Below are 17,776 nucleotides of genomic sequence, written 5' to 3'. Positions count from 1 at the left end.
CTTAATTTTTCAGTTTCTCATTATTTCTTCAATAGATGAGCTAGCTAAGCCAGAAAGATGTTCAAAGGCAGAGCAGCTATAATCTCTTCCTTCACTACCCTCCATATGATAAGGATTTGTTAAAATGAATCTTTGGGTAATGGACCCATGAATTAAGGCAAAACTCCCTGCCATCTTCCTGATATTTTTTTCACTTCTAAGAAGGCATCAAGAGAGTTACCAAATTTAATTTCATAAGCCTTGATTCTTGGACTTTGACAACAAGGCTCACCTGAGTTTTGCATCCCTGTGGTAATGTTAAATATCTTCTGAGGACAGGAAAATATATTGGGAGAAAAAATTAGATAAAGTAAATAAAAGAGTCAAGAGAACAAAAACGAAGCAGAAAAATTTACTTGCCTAAATACATGTAAAATTCTTTAAAGAAGAGATTATGTTTATTTTTGATTTACAAAAGAAAAACCTTCAGTGCCTGACACAATACTTAATACTCAGCAGACAGAGGGGAGAGAAATGGCTTGGAATAGAGACTCCACTCATCAACTTGCTGTTGATGTAATAATCAGTAATTATTAGTAATAAATAATAAATAATCAGTAATAAAATAACCCCTTTACAAAGTATGATGTGAACGCAAAGTAATAACAGTGAAGACAATGGGAGTAAATGTTGTCAAAAATTAATTACTTTAATGCTTAAGTTTATTCTAAAATACATACCCAGTGGAGAAGACAGGTGATATGTACATTTTCACTTTAGGTATAGAAACAAAATAACTTTCCACTAGTACATTTTGAAGATCATTATATGTTTGTCATTTTAAACATTTCTATTTACAGTTTCCTTTATTCTTTGAGATCTATCTTTAAAGCTGTGACAAATTCTAAATATAAAATATTCCCAAATGTGCCAGCTAGGTAAGACTGATTTGTCTGCTAAAAGAAGACAGACTTTTGTTCCCTTCAGGAGAAAATCTGACTTGCATTTGTCTTATGTGATTTATGCATTGTAAGTTTAAAATGAAATACAGCCTTTCCCCTCCCATATATTAAAATGGGACTTCAAATTTGAAAGAAACAGCAATCTTCTCTGAAACCTACATAGCTATGTGATGAGACACAACAAAAATACTGTATTGCCCCCAAGTGGTCTTTATAGGTATTGCCTGCACTGTCCAATAGTGAAAGAAAAAGAGAAAGCAAAAATACTTGGACAGCAAATCTTTGACCATTTTCTTTCACTGGAATATACATATTTATTTTTGAAAAGTTATTTGATAATCCGTGCTGTGGTAGTAAGGCTATATTGCTAAGTAGAGATTCTGAATGGTGGTAAATCTTCAGTGCAATTTAAATTGCCTAGGTTACACAGTTATTTGGAATGATATCAACATTTGTAAGTCACTGGGAATTGTTTTTCCATTTCAGGAGATTTTGCAATGCATAGGTTTTTCTTTTAATTACTGTAAAGTTAGTACTAGCACTTTCGACTCAGCATCTGAGAGTGCATTATTTTTATCCACGTATCTTCTGTGTGTACTTCTGTTTGATTTCAACCTGAACCTCAAATCGGTTTTTAGCCTGAATTCCTTTGAATTATATAAATGACCTAATATTGTGAGGTGGAACTGAAAGTTTGTCTTTCATTTCTCTGAATGTTACTAAGGCAGACAAAGATGGATTCTTTCTCAGGATCCTGCACACACGCATCGTGCTGTATTCTATACGTACTGCAATATACAGACATATTTCATTGCTTTTTAAAATTCTGTTTCTTTGGAGCATCTTCCAGTAAAGCAGTCATTCTCTGACTTCCTCATTTCCTGATATGGAGCATCCGCATACCCCCCAGTCTATCCTCTGTCTCATAACAGCTTGTCCTCTCTCCCTCACCTCCATGCTTATGAAACTATTAATAGTTATTAGAAGCTCTATGAAGCAAGTTTTACCATTTGGAGAAAGGGACTGCAAACAAGAGAGGAATTCCTGGTATCCCTGTATTTATATGTATCTATATGTGGTATGTGTCCCCTTCTAAACCAGCTCCCCGATGCCTGGTGTCTAGTCTTCCAGAATCCAATAGTCCCAGCCATCACAGCCTCCTTTACCTGTTTAAAACAGTACTGTTCCTGTTTTCCCTGGTGGTGCAGTGGTTGAGAATCTGCCTGCTAATGCCGGGGACGCGGGTTCGAGCCCTGGTCTGAGAGGATCCCACATGCCGCGGAGCAGCTAGGCCCGTGAGCCACAACTACTGAGCCTGCGCATCTGGAGCCTGTGCTCCGCAACAAGAGAGGCTGCGATAGCGAGAGGCCCGCGCACCGCGATGAAGAGTGGCCCCCGCTTGCCACAACTAGAGAATGCCCTCGCACAGAAACGAAGACGCAACACAGCAAAAATAAATTAATTAATTAATAAACTCCTACCCCCAACGTCTTAAAAAAAAAAAAAAAAGTACTGTTCCAAATTGATTTCTATCAGAAATTTGATTCCAGATATATTTGAAAGGCATAAGAATTTTCCCGTGTGCTTGATTACCCAGATCATCTACATAAAGAATATGTATTCAAGTCACAGAGAGTGAAATTATTACTTTAAACTCAGAAGTCAAAGAAGAAAAACATTACGCTGAGGAACTGTGTTACATTTTCATGCTTTCAAGGAGTTACCATTAAAGGAAAAAGAAATGTGATTTTAAAATACGAATAAGACAATGATGACGTTCTTTCAGGCTGAGTGAGAAGCATATATCCAATTGCATTTTTACTCTAAAGGAGAGAGAAATAAATCACTAGTACTGGATCTATAGTGTTGGATCTACAGAACTAAAAACAAAAATCCCAAAGCATGACCTCTAGAGGCCTAGATATGGATGTGCAGTAGGAAGATCCTTGTACCAACTGTGTGACCTCAGGCAAGTCTTTCAACCTCTCTGAACCACTTTTTCTATCTGAAAGATAGGACTAGTTTCCTATGGGTTAAATAAGTTTTTTGATTCCTTGTACAAATATTTACTGGGCACTTCTCATATGAAGTGTCTCATATGCTAGACATTTTGTTAGGTTCAAGTGATATAGTAACAAACAAGACAAAGTCCCTGCTTTCATGGAGTTTATTCTTGTGTTGAATAGTAGATGAAATACAGATAAAAATTAATTATACATATATAAACAAATACAGAGAACTACAATTTTTAAATAAAACTTTGAAAGGTTGCTTTCCATGAACAGTTATTACAAAATATTGGCTCTATTCCCCGTGTTATACAATACCTCCTTCAGCCTATCTTACACCCAATAGTTTGTACCTCCCACTCCCCCCCCACTGTCTCCCCCCAACCCCGGCAACTGGTAACCACTAACTTGTTCTCTATATCTGTGAGTCTGCTTCTTTTTTGTTATCCTCACTAGTTTGTTGTATTTTTTTAATTCCACATATAAGTGACATCATACAGTATTTGTCTTTCTCTGTCTGACTTACTTCCCTTGGCATAATGCAGATTTTTAATATTGCTAAGAATGCAACGAGGGAGGAGGCTGTGTAGAAAGTGACTGGGTTGCCTACTTTTGAGAGGTAGCAAGATCTCCCTGACCAAGTGACATCTGAGCTGTGCTTCATGGAGGAGACTGAGTGTCATTTGAAGAGCTAGTGGTAAAGCATTCCCAGCAAAGGGCCCATTCCGATGCCCTGAGGTAGGAGAGTCCAGGCATGATCACAGAACACCACGGTGTCGTCATGAGATCTGCCTTTTCAAGCCCACTCTGCTGCTGCTGTGTAGAGAACGGACTCAAGAGGATTATGAGTGGGGACAGAGCGACCAGTTGCAACGCATCTGGGTGAGGAGGATGGTGGCTTGGATGGGTCGGTGAGGTGGTGATCTAAAGAAGGTGAGAAGGGCGTCCCTGGTGGGGCAGTGGTTGAGAGTCCGCCTGCCGATGCAGGGAACACGGGTTCGTGCCCCGGTCCGGGAAGATCCCACATGCTGCGGAGCGGCTGGGCCCGTGAGCCATGGCCGCTGAGCCTGCATGTCCGGAGCCTGTGCTCCGCAACGGGAGAGGCCACAACAGTGAGAGGCCCGCGTACCGAAAAAAAAAAAAAAAAAAAAAAAAAGGTGAGAAACTGGCACCTTTTGGAGGTAGAAACAAGAGTCAGTGGTGAGGTGAGAGAGAGGGACTAGACAGAGAGGACTCTGCAGCCATGGTGTGACTGGTGGTGCCCTTTCCTGAGACAAAGAACATGGAAGCGGGTGGGACAGAGAAGCGGGAAGTAAGGAGGTGGAGAGGAGGAGAGCTTCCTCCTGTCACGGCAGACTAGCCAGTTACATGATTCGTCTCCATTTGTCTGGCTCTTAGGTCTCCTTTGCTCCAAAACTCGCCCGAGGGCCCTGCATAGAATAAGTTCTTGCCTTGGGAGCTTGGTGTTTCTTTTCCCGCTCACTTTCCTCCCTGCCTTTCTCCACCTCATTCCCTCTCCCTTCTGCCACTTCTAAGTCGTGAGCAGAATAACTAGTTGCTCATCCTGCCTAGTGTGACAAGGCAGGCCCCAGGTGTCCAAGTCCCCATTACTGTAAAAACAACCCAGGCAGAAGTGCCTGCTTCTCAGCCACCATGGGATCAAGGGTTCTCTTCAAAAACATGGGACCTCAACTCACAGATCAGTTCCCTTGGAGGATAGTAGGATGATGAAGTGTGATGTATTCCAGTAAGAAGGTGAGAAGAGAATAATTAGGAATCTGTGCACCCTAGTAAGGGTTCAGTTTATCCAGCGTTTGGGGTGGAAGCCAGAGTGAGGTTGGAGAAACCAAACTAGAAGGAGCAAGCATTCGACTGTGCATTCTAGGCACTGAAAATGAAGAAGCTGTGACCTGCTTGAACAATGGCAATCATATAAGGAAAATCAGGAGACATATGTCCACAGAGTCCAATGATAAAATCTTACAACTTTTACTTTTTTTTTTGCGGTATGTGGGCCTCTCATTGTTGTGGCCTCTCCCGTTGCGGAGCACAGGCTCCGGACGCGCAGGCTCAGCGGCCATGGCTCACGGGCACAGCCGCTCCGCGGCATGTGGGATCTTCCCGGACCGGGGCACGAACCCGTGTTCCCTGCATCGTCAGGCGGACTCTCAACCACTGCGCCACCAGGGAAGACCCTAACTTTTACTTTTTTCTGTAAAATCTCTCCAATCCTTTATATCCTACTGAGAGATTCTAGACGGGGCAATAAGGATAACCTGCCAGCTCCCTGAGAGGGTTGAATGTAACGCAATCAGGGTTCTACCATTCAAAGCAAATAATTAAATTTTTATGCTCTTCATAGCCTTCTGTATTTTGGTACCTTGCTCCCGATCAATTCTCTGATATACATATGGGGAATTTAAAATTTTTTAACCATGAAACTGATTAAATCACAGAATCTACTTTCTGAATTTCCAATTTTAATGTATGCTTTAAAGCTTAGGGTTATTAAGAAGTACAAATGAATAAAATCATTCATGTTACCGGAAGCATGAAACTTACTTAAATATTGGAGTTTTGATCTAATTCCAGAGAATGAGGAAAAACTATCCTAATTTAGGTTCAGTCAATTAATTGAGTTTTTCTGTGGTTTACCCTAAAGCAAGCCAATTTTCAGTGAGCTAAAACAAATGACGAGAATATTTATTTTCTTAAACCATTTGACTTAACACAGAATTTGTTCTTGATTCAGGCAATTTCATTTAAGTCACAAAGAAATGTCCTTAGTTTTTCCAAAAGGTAATTAGGCTACGCAAATGCTCAAGTTGTTGAGTTGATTTGTTAGATGTGTGGGTGTTTGAGAATTGTGACAGTTTCAAACACATTTTCCGTGAAAGTAAAAACACAGATGATTCATTCTTCAATATTTCAGGGTCCATCCACATTCCTAAATCTGTATAATCAAAGCCGCAGTAGCAGAGGTAATGCTGGGGCTTTGCAGCCAAGCAGACTGGTTTCAACACCCATACAGGTTACCTTTTAGCTGTAAAACCTTAGGCAAATTACTTGTGTTCTCAGCCCTCGGTTTCTTCATCTATGAAACAGGGATAATGAGTATCAACCTCATAGCATTGCTGTGAATATAAACAAAACAGTGCATGAGAAACACACAGTGTCTGGCACATGGTGTCAACTTGGCTGGGGTTAGTGAGTATTATTAAGTATGACATAGAATTTTATCCAAATACCACATGTGTGTGAAATGAAGAATCACATCAGTGCTTAGGTTTGTAATTTAGTCATTTTCTTCCCTCCCTTTCTCAAATCTTTTTTCCTCTTTTCCTTCTGTTTTTATATATCTGATTTTCCCCCTAAATCATGACCCTTTAAAACACAAAGGAGACTTCTTGCTACGGTCCAGAATGCTCACCAGCCCTTCATCCCCTTCCACAGCCCTCTGACGTGCAGCAGATGTGTTCTCTGGGCCAGACACAGCCAGAGCTATGATCCTCAAGTGGGGTGTCGTGTGCCTCTGGGGAGCGATGAAGACTCTCCAAGGGGTACACAGGCCCATAGATAGTTTCAAAAGAATCAATGCCCATAACTTCATCTTTCCCACGTATACCTTCCTAAAATTTGATCTTGCTGAGACAGCGCCTCTAAAGCGGGTGCTTTTTATTACCCATCCCTTCATGCACAGACCTCTGCTCTTCAAAAGAAAGACCTAGCGCTCATCTATCCCTAATATTATAATAATAATTGCTCCAGGGTGAAAAAATTTTTGCAGACCCTCCCCAAAACAGGTGCATTTAAATATGGTTTTCATTAGAGAAAGTGAAGGATGCTAATCACCAAGTAACAAATCCTCCACAACTCAGATTGTTTTCAGTTTTTAACAAAATTAAATATTTCATGATAAATCACTACTTGTTTTTTTTTCATATACTTTGGAGGGAGCTCAAGGAATTAAATCATGTTGCTCTAGCTAAACCCTTCCATCTACATCTATGTATTTGTGTGAACAAATCTCCATGCTTACATTGAAAATAATATTAATACCAATACTGAACCCTTCTCATTCTAACAATAAATACTGTTGTCTCAATGGATAAAAAGACTCAACTAAGTGAATAAAAAGAAGTCGTATCCATCTAAGGGGTGCATTTCCAAAACAATTTTACTTTTTATTTTATAAATTATTTATTAAGATTTGTAATGTATTTCTATTTTTCTGACCAATTGTGTACAACAAATAATTGTAATCGTAACTCTTTGGAAAAAATATTTTAAAATTTAGAGCCATATGGTAACTGCAATTTTAAATTAAATTTATAAACATTTGTCTTATTGAGAATTGTAAGGTGATCAAAAAATACTTTGTATATAAAATATATTACATTGGAATAAAATTCTGAGGTGTTCAAATTCCTTCAGATACACTTTAAGAGTTTGGCAAGTGCCAGGGAGAGAGAATGATTAGGTCAGAGTCAGACAGAGAGATCCCAATTGAGTCTGTAAAAGGCAGAATAATAATATCAATCAAGAACAATAGACTTGGGCTTCCCTGGTGGCGCGGTGGTTGGGAGTCTGCTTGCCGATGCAGGGGACAGGGGTTCGTGCCTCGGTCCGGGAAGATCCCACATGCCGCGGAGCGGCTGTGCCCGTGAGCCATGGCTGCTGAGCCTGCACGTTCGGAGCTTGTGCTTCGCAACAAGAGAGGCCACAACAGTGAGAGGCCCGCGTACCGCAAAAAATTAAATTCCAACTGTATTAAAAAGAGGTAGATTTGAATGCATATTTATTCCCCTTTTAATTTGGAAAAGAACATAGACTCTTGGATTTCATATATTTAGTTGTGTCCTTAGTTCTACCATGGATAAAACTGAGTCAGAACTCTTATGTGATATTTCCTTTTAAGGGAAAATATCACATAAGATATTTTCCTTTAAAAAAAAGTCTTTTCCTTTTAACCTGAAATGATCATCCTCTAGACTTCGTGTTCCATCATAAATTTGTCCTCTATTCTTGGTCATTCCTACGAGCATTCAAGCTTGCTGTGTGATATTTCTCAGACTAAACAAGCAAAAAGTTCAAGGTTAAAAGATTGTTTCTGGATAAAACAGTGAGTAAGAGGAGACGGAATAGAGATGGAAACTATTTGCAGGAGCTGAGAAATGGAGCAAGGGAGGGGTTTTTTGTGTTTTGTTTATTTTGCAAAATTTATAACCATTAAAAAGGTGTTCTTCTGGACTTTTGTGGTACAAAATTAACAGGTGTTTAAACATGGTTGTTAGAGGGAGTAAGGCTGTGAAAACTGCAATATTACTTAAAATTTTTTTTAAATTGTGGTAATATATACATAACATGAAATTTACCATCTTAACCATTTTAAGTGTACAGTTCAGTAGTGTTGAAAATATTTACCTTGTTGTGAAACCAGTGTCGAGAACTTTTTGCAAAACTGACATTATATACTCATTAAACAACTTTGCATTTCCCCCTCCCCCCAAGCCACTGGCAACCACTATTTTATTTCCTTTTTCTAGGAATGTGACGACTCTAGATACCTTATGTAAGTGGAATCAGGCAGTGTCTTTTGTGACTGGATTATTTCAACTAGCATACTATCCTCAGGGTTCATCTGAGTTGCAATATGTGTCTGAATGTCTTTCCTTTTTAAGGCTAAATAATATTCCATTATGTGTATATACTACATTTTGTCTATCCATTCATCCATGGATGGATACTTGAGTTGCTTCCACCATTTAGCTATTGTGACTAATGCTGCTGTGAACATGGATGAACAAATATTTCTTTGAGACCCTGTTTTCAATTCTCTTGGCTCTGTACCCAGAAGCTGAATCACTGGATCATATGGTGATTCTATTTTGATTTCTTGAGGAACCTCCATACTGTTTTGCATAGTGGCTGCACCATTTAATATTCCCACCAGCAGTGCTCAAGGGTTCTGATTTCTTCCCATCCTTGCCCACACTTAATATTTTATGGGTTTTTTAAAATAGTAGCCATCCTAATGGATGTGAGGTGATATCTCATTGTGGTTTTGATTTGCATTTCCCTAATGACTAGTGATGTTGAGCATCTTTTCATATGCTTGTGGGTGAAAAATGGTTTTAAGTACTAATATTCTTCTTTATTTTGAGAAGATGAAAACTCCTCTCTCCCGCATTAATACTGAGGGAAATTCTGGTAAGCTTTAATAAGGTACAATGCTATTAAACACTACTGAAAATTCAAAATATTGAAATATCAGTATTCTGCTATAGCTTCTCAGTTAATCAAGAACATGACTTTAAAAAAAAACTCTAATATTGGTTAATCTTTCATCCTGTGTTTTAACTCTTATGTTATCTTTTTCTTATCTCAAAAATTCTCCTGAACAGCTGTGAGCTTCTATTTTTCAAAGGTTTTATTACAAGTCACCAGAAAAATGCTCATCCTCCCTCGCTCACGAGATGGAAACGAGAGATAAACATGTTGTCCTAAGGAGAAAATTTATGTTATCCAGAAGTTCCAGTAAACTATTTCTCTTATCAAAGTCTCTGTGGTTTCTGTAATGTTATACTTAGGTTTAGTTACTCAACAGTGTTTACTTAATACCTACCCTGTGTTAGATACTGGCCACCCAAAGATAAAATGGTACAGTATCTGCCCTAAAAGATCTTATGGTCTAATGGTGAGAGCAAACAAGAAAGTCAACAAGTTCAACACAGAACAACATGCTTTGCCACTGAGAACCATCTGCCTAAGGTCCTATGGGAGGATAAAGGAAATTAATCAGGTGAAGCCCAGAATTTAGCACAGGAGGGGTTTGTGAGAGGTGGGGTGGGGGAATGAGGTGAATATAAGGGCAGTTTAGAAATATTTTAAGATATTAAAAACATAACTGAAGTTTTCCTACAAATATTTTGAAGTTCATCCTTAGTCCCTCTTGTCCTTCTATTTTTAGTTGATAATTTTGACCGATCTACGTATATTTCAATGGCTAGATGTGGAAATTACAAATACGTTACTGGGTTATTGCTTGAATTTTACACAAGTACAAACAAGTGGTGATGCTTTAACTACCTGGTTTTACAGCCATGATCTTACAAGGTCATTTTCTACATAATTTATTTTGCACTAAATTTGTGTTTCATTTTTGTACTGAAGGAGGAAAATTTATAGTTCATAAAATAGTTTCATGTCATGTTAAATGTTTTAAGATCTTCTTTTATTCATTTTTACCTTACTGCCAAGGCACTGATTTCCTTGGGAACTTATATCCTCATGTTTAGGTAATTCAAAAACATCGATTAAACGTCTTGATCTAGAGACAGAGAAGTCTCCGTGATATTTGAGTTCATGGCTGATTTTAACTTACAAAAGTGAAGGTGTTCTTTCAGATATTTGTGTTTGGGTTAAGAAAGCTCCTGTGAAAAGTGTATTGTGGGTTCTGATAGCTTTGAATGGAATTACTATCAAATAATTTCAGATTTGACATTGTCTCATGAAATCATCAAGCACATTTCTCTCTTTCTACGTGCGAGCACGTTGAGATGCACAGAACTCAAGTATTTGACCAAGGAAATACAATTAGTGTAACAAATTACAATATGAGCAGACAGTCAAGGAAGTCTGCCACTTAGCCTAAGTGGATTAGCTTCAAAAATTGATATAAGTATTCTGCCCTCACTGGGCAACTTATTGAAAGTTGATGATTAAAAAAAAAATAGTAAGCATTTGCATGATTCTACTTTCACTTCTGGCATATGTAATTTGCTTGCCACTGTACTAAATAAAGAGATGACTCATCTAGAATTTTCTTTGACTTGAAGGACTTAAATAAATAGAAATGCATGCAATGAGATAGAAGGAAATGCATATAGAGACAAAGATTGGTAACAGAACGAATACAAAAATGAAGAAGTCTCTCTGTTTTGAATTGTGCCTTTTAAATGCCATTTCTATCTCCTCTCTCCACATTTCTGTTTGTAATGGCAGGTGTCTAGCTTCTTGTCCCCCTGCTTTCATGAGTGGTGGTTGACATTGGTCCTTCTCTTGGAAGGCTGAGTTTTAGGGAAATGGGAGGAAAGCCAGTTATTCTGGTCCTTCAGTTCTCCTCTTTCACTTCTGCTGGGAAACATACCAGTGATGGGGTCTATTTACCCACCATGCCTCTTTCTTCTCCCTTTTAAATATATTTCTATTGAAAGGCTTATCATATATTTTTTAAATGTTCTTCCTTGATTGAAGGAAGGCTGTGGACTTTTGTTTTAATTAATAAAAGGCGCTAACGTGTACTGAATATTGATGTGTGATGGGTGGTGGTGTACCTTATGTACATTCTCTGATTTAATCCTAGCGATACCTCCATAAAGTTACTGTTAGTAATCCCGCAAAGTCTCACAATTTAGTAGTAACAGGAGAACCAAAGTCGAAACTGTGACTTTCAGCCTCTAAAGTCTATAGAGTTACCACCATGCTATGTATCTTGTCCCCCAAAACCCAGCACACAGTGCTTTCCACATGGTGAAAAATTAATTCCAGTCAAAAATTAAGAAATACACATTTCCACAGTAGAAGAATAAATACAATCCTGAGCAGTAATTTGCTAATTATTTTTTACCATGGAGGATATAATTTGATAATAAATCTTATATATCCTATGTGCTACACAAACATTTCCAACTTTCTTAAATTATTAACCTTGAACCCTGTGATATTCAGAAAACATTAAAATGGAAAAATGCAATAATATTATCAATAACCCTTTCTATATAACATGGTGAAGTGAGTGAAATGTGATGAGTTACTTTGATTTGGAAAAACATGTGACTCTGTTTTGGCTCAAGGGTGTTAATATTTTTAGTGTTAGCTTTGACTTATTTTCTTTTGATCATACAGTTATTACATTCATTTTCCTTAGTCCTTAGAGAGGGAAAAACACCCCAACTGCCAAACGCTAATGATGTGTTTATAGGGTCTTAAAGTGTACATCTCATTAGGTTTCTGGTTTTCAGCTGGGAAGAGTTTATGAAGTCAGCATTTGCTTCTCTTGGGTGAATTTTGCTTGCGTATCTTAAAGATACATTTACCATCTCCCTCAGGTGATTTGTGCCAATATCTGTCCTTCATTATTATAACAACAAAAGTTTTTCACTTTGCAGTCTTACGCAGCTCAGATAAATTTAGTTTGTTCTTCCAAAAATATTAATAGTATACCTGCTGCATGTTTTTTCAAAAAATATTTTTTGTTCTTCATTTTTGAAAGCGTGTGTTTATCCAGAGAAGGTTTATGAATCAATTTGAGGTCTGTTTTATACTTTTTAGAAAGTTTGACTTGAACTTTGGTGTTAAGCATCCTCAAGGTACAGTTTTGTTGTTGTGATTGTTTTCATATTTAAGCAAATAAAAATAGCTCTTTGTGATACCAACTATAGTGTTTCTGTGAAGACATAAACCTAACATCCTGCCCCTTTTTGTAATACGGCCTCGTTCTCTCTAGCCACATGAAGCCTGAAATTAACATGTTAGGAGGACACTGAGATTCTCTTAGATTCTTCTGTGGTTGGCTAGAGCTCTCACAGCAAAACACTGTGAAGAAGAAGCGATTTCGATATAGTTCTTTTTGTTCTGATATATGCAGGAAAGGGATAATAATAAAAAGCTTAATTTGAATTTCATACTTTACAGTGACTTTCTTGCAATTTGGCCTCACAACTCTCTTTTTGGTAGGTAGTAACCCATTTTAAAGAAAAGGACACAAAAATTCGGAGGAGTGAGTTGCAAGTCCAAGTTCACCTAGGTAGAAGAGTCACAAAATAAACTTGGCAGTTCTGATCACAAGCTCTGTGAGTTCCACTTCACTTTCCATGATTACGTGCCATGGAATGAGAAGAAAAACGGAGTAAGCACCTCTAAAGTAATTTAAATTACAGGATGTTTTGGCACCCCACATTCAATCGGAGGGCTTATATTTTTAAATGTATACAATATATATACATTATATATTACGTGATAATATATATTTATTATATACCTTAAGTATATTATATACTCTTTCAGTATATTTTACAATATATGTATATTTAAAATATATATGTATGTATATATGTCTTAGATGATCAAATTTTCCTTTTTAAGGAAGTTTTTTTGAGTGTGTCAAGGAGAGATAGTCTGAAGGGATCTTTCACATTGTTCACTTTGGAAATGATAGAGAGACAAATTGAGATTGTAGTTTCAACATGTGAATCCTTTACTTTGTTCATAGCTGCAAACATTTTTTGAGACGTTCCTGAGAACAAGTTCACCTCTTCAGGCTTTTGATAACATGAAGGAAGCTATTAGCAAACTCCTGCTAGCAGCTGAAGTATTCAGTGAAACATCTACTCTGGGACCAAAGGTCTTCCATAGGTAAAAACAAATTTCAATGTTAAAAAAAATTTAAAAAAACCCTACTTCTAACAATTGATTGTTAGTGAAAATATATCTTAATTATCACAAGTAGGTGCTACTTGGAAAATTTTATATCAGTGTAAAATATGAACTTCTAAACTTATGTTTTCTAATTTGTTGATCCTAAAACTTCAGAGCATGTTAAAGACTCACCAGTATTTAAATAGTGGTGACAAGAAATAAGGCAGAGTTATTTAAATTATCTTTTTAATTGCAGCCCCTTTCAAACTCAGTTATTTTTATCATATATGCTTTCCATTGACTAGGTATATTTTTATTTATAGATTTTTATTAACAAAATTCATTAACTCATCTCCGTATCTCAGTTTACTTGAATATAGTTTCTTTTTCTAGGGAAATGTTAAATCGAGTATGTCAAAAAAGGAGGTGCCTCCATGTAAGCTTTATCGTGCTTTATATGCGAATAAGAATGCCTAGCACAGAGGAGTAGGAGAGCTTCCTTTTCCATATTACATTTTTATGGAGTCACTTCATTGTTTCGTTTAATGTATTATGAATACTTTAGATATATTTGTATTTTCTGTAAGGAACGAAACAGATTCCAAATCCAAAGATAATTTGTATTCAATTTTGGATTATCCAAGCCACTGCTCTTTGTAATTAGTATGGACCTTGAAATTTAACCTTAGTGATTAGTAATCATATAGTATCAAATAATAGAGTAAATACAGCAAATAGAATGTATTTTTGTTACCTTGTGTTTTTATTTCAGATGCAGATTATGTTTTCAGCTTTTAACTTTTGATATTGGTTATGGCAGCGTCAGGTCCCCTGTAGTGCTCCAGGTGAGTATGCCGGAGTCCTCATGGGATCTTCCCCTTTGGCTGAAGTGAAGGGTGTGTGTGTGTGTGTGTGGTGGTGGTGGTGTGTTCATTCATAGTAACTGATCAATGAGTGCAACTTGCGTCAAACTTACTACAGACTTATATTTACTGTGGTTCAGAGAATTAACTAGCATATGGAGAGTCTCTGATTTGAGTTACAATACCCACTCTGCATCCCTGTTGAAAAAATATGGATTTTTTTTTGTGGTTCAACCACTGTTTTTGAAATAAATGTGGAATAAAGCTAAGTATGTGTTAATGCAGGAAAACAGACATTTAGATAATAGAAAATAGCAGGTAACCTAGCTTATTCATATGGGTTTATAAAAAAGGTAACTCTTTTATTCTTTACATATAGATATTTAGTTTAAAATTGGCCTATATTTTAATTTTAAAAGCCATAGGAATTTTTGAAATATTTGTTTTCAATATTTGTTTAAATATATGGAAACTTAAGAGTGTTTTTTGTACACTCTGATTCTTTTACTTCCTCTTAAATTAAATTAACTCATTCAGGTCATCTCCTCCAGCATATTTTTAATCTAAAATGGCCCTTAGTGGCAAGAAGATTTTTAAATTGATTGCATTAGTCTACAGAAAGCTATCTTGGGATATGGGCTGAGAAGAAATGAAGAGAAACAAAATAAAATTACGTGCAACCAGAGTTTGACTTCATACTGTAATGACTGGTTTTCAAACTATTACACAAGGAGAATGATTACATTATATATGGCTCAGACATTTGGCTGAATAGTTCAAAGATTTATCTCTAAAATTTTGAAATTTTATGAATCTACATCTTCTAATGGTCATTTATTCATTATTTTACACACATATCTAATAGTTTATATTATGATTTTTAAAATTTATTGTTCAGAAATGTTATTTCCATAAACACAAGGTCTTCAACAATGAAGGAGTTCAAGACAAACTAATTTGATTTTACAAAACAGTTAATGTTCTTATAAAGAATTGTATTTTCAAAAGAGCATTACTTAGATTTTATAAAACTGTTGACCTCCAAAAGGACCACTAGATGTCAGTTCTGATCTTTAATCCAACGGGAAATGAATCACGTCTTAGAAGTGGTTTCACTGCATTAAAAGTAAGTCGATGAAAAATACTTGCTGTGCTTTTACTCTTTCACAGGTGCATGAGCATTTAAATTTTCAAGATGATGGTAATATGGATTTTGAGGACCAAAACACAGAAGAATTCCTTTTAAAAGACACTTTCAATTTTCTCCTGTCTAATGAATCTTCACTTTCCATATTTTCTGAGATATTTCAGAGACTTTATAGATCAGGTATATTTAAGGTAAGTGCATATTTTTGTACTGACAAATACTTATTTCATTTTTGGAAGGTGCCATTTTCTTTACTGTGCAGGTAAGCAACGTGATAATTCATTTGAAATTGATTTGTATCCATTATATAAACCTCTTAATATTTTTCCGACCTAAGGACCAATATTATTTTTATGTCTCCTAAGTATGTGACTGACTGATTATGATGAAATTATGGGTTGAAAATGAAGTAAAGCAGTCCCTAATTCCCAGGGAAAATTTGTGGTTATAATGAATAATACATATTACATATTATAAAATACTTTAAAAGGAATACCTGAACCTTTTAGAGGCAGTTAGAATAGCCGTGAGTGCTCTAGATTAACATCAAGGGACTAGAGTTATAATACTAATTTTTTTTTAAAGCATTCACATCTGGTTAACGTCTTTGGTTAGATAGATGCCGATGATTATGGAATAGTGCTTCAGAGTAAGATTGGTTAATTTTTATCATCTGTTAGTACAAGTTTTCTTGATGCATAAAAAAATATGTACAGGTTACTAGGTACAGTATTGTTTTCTATGTATCTTTCAGTTTTAAAACCATAATTGGAAAATTTGGAAAAGTAGAATGTGAAGGGTCTCACCAAGAAGCAACGCTCTAGAGAGAGATGGTTTTGAGAGAGATGACATTATAGACTGTTGTTTCCCTATGATTTTATTGATTCCTTCCTAGAGTTCCGTTTCCCTTCCTTAGTGAGTGGATTGCCATTAAAACCATTAGAACCATTTGACCCAGAGGGAATGGTAATATGTGTATCTTTTGCTCTAAGGGATGCATTATAATGAAAAATGAATGTGAGGAACATGGGGGGTTGAGTCTGTTTACTGGAATCCGTGAAACTCGAAAATGGTAACGTCCCATACATGAGGTTCACGTGTAAATTTGCTGCTCTGATCTTTTGTACCCTGAAGACTAAAAAAAGACTTTTCCTGCATTTCCAAACTGTCACACTCATTCTGTCCTTCTGGGCCCAATTTCCCAACCTTACTACCAAAGTAGTACTTACTGAGCTATTTCAGGTCCTTTGGTCAAATATGAAGCTTTCTTATATTCTGACATCATTTTGGCAAGTTAAAGTTATTATGTATTATTTAGAATTAATTAGCCCAGCTGTTTATAGAGTTCAAAATTTGGTTCTTGAATTGTGTTAAACATGGTTTGACTTTGTAGCAATTGCTTAAGAGTTGCATTTTTTCTCCCCATTATAGGGTGAAAACTATCAAAAAGAACTAAATCAATGCCTATCTTTAGAGGAGATTAACTCAATTATGACTTTCATAAAGGAACTCAGGAGTTTGGGACAATTCCAACTGGTAAAACAAAAGTGACCTTTGATTCCTCTTGATTACTGAGATTACAGTAGATCAGCCATAAGAGACTTGATTTTGACTTAAAACTAGGTGAAGATATTTCTTTAAGGAATAGAAATCTTTGTAAGCTTCTTCTTTTCAGAGATATAAATATTAAGATGAGCAGAATGCATATTCTTTAAGAGTTTGCAGATAATACATGACTTACTAAAAGTGAAAGAATATGGAATTAGTATAGCTGGCAGGATTTGATAGTTCTTAAGGGGAAAATGCTAACATTTTTCCAAAAAAGTTTGCTTTTAGCTTTGGGACATTTACATGTAACCAAAATTTCCTTCTGTTTATTATGCCCTTTTTCATTTGTGTAAAAGTAAATATTACTCAATAGAACAATAATATTTTTTAAAACTACCTAAATCTTAATTTGTTGTAACTCTGTAGCAAAATCCAAAGAAAGAAAATGTAAATAATTATAATAACTTTTACTGGTTTCAGCCAAAAAATATATATGGCATTTATTTTGTTTTCTATGTATTTTCCTGGATTCTGTTAAGTTATTGCTCAATATCAAAGGATAATTTATTACATATACATATGCATGCTCAGTACTCGCTTCGTTTCCAGTTCCGCCCTTATATAGGTAAATTATATTGGATTCATATTTTTCTACCTAAGATGTGTTTATACAAAATATCTCTTTAAAATAGCATTTTTAAAAGTCTACTAATAATTTATTATTAATCTGTTTGAATAAAATACTTATTTTTTACTTAAAATAATCTGTGTATTCAGATGCTACTTGTATGAATTATAACCAAATTACTAAATTAATTAGTGAAGGTTTGACACTTGTTTTTATAATTT

At 36.0% G+C, this 17,776-nt stretch overlaps 1 protein-coding gene across 1 annotated transcript in view; it reads left to right on the top strand.

Moving 5' to 3' along the window:
• CPED1 (cadherin like and PC-esterase domain containing 1) overlaps positions 1-17,776 on the top strand; it is a 294,480-nt gene that overhangs the window by 110,746 nt on the left and 165,958 nt on the right. The window contains exons 7-10 of the mRNA XM_032643898.1: positions 13,224-13,366; positions 14,142-14,214; positions 15,403-15,570; positions 16,811-16,915. Of these exons, the coding sequence (XP_032499789.1) occupies positions 13,224-13,366; positions 14,142-14,214; positions 15,403-15,570; positions 16,811-16,915 (489 nt within the window). The remainder of the gene's footprint in view (positions 1-13,223; positions 13,367-14,141; positions 14,215-15,402; positions 15,571-16,810; positions 16,916-17,776) is intronic.

Source organism: Phocoena sinus, chromosome 9 (genome assembly GCF_008692025.1).
Source record: "Phocoena sinus isolate mPhoSin1 chromosome 9, mPhoSin1.pri, whole genome shotgun sequence".
Taxonomy (NCBI): Eukaryota; Metazoa; Chordata; class Mammalia; order Artiodactyla; family Phocoenidae; genus Phocoena; species Phocoena sinus.
Note: the sequence above shows the minus strand (reverse complement) of the source record. Positions and strands in the feature narration are given on the sequence as shown.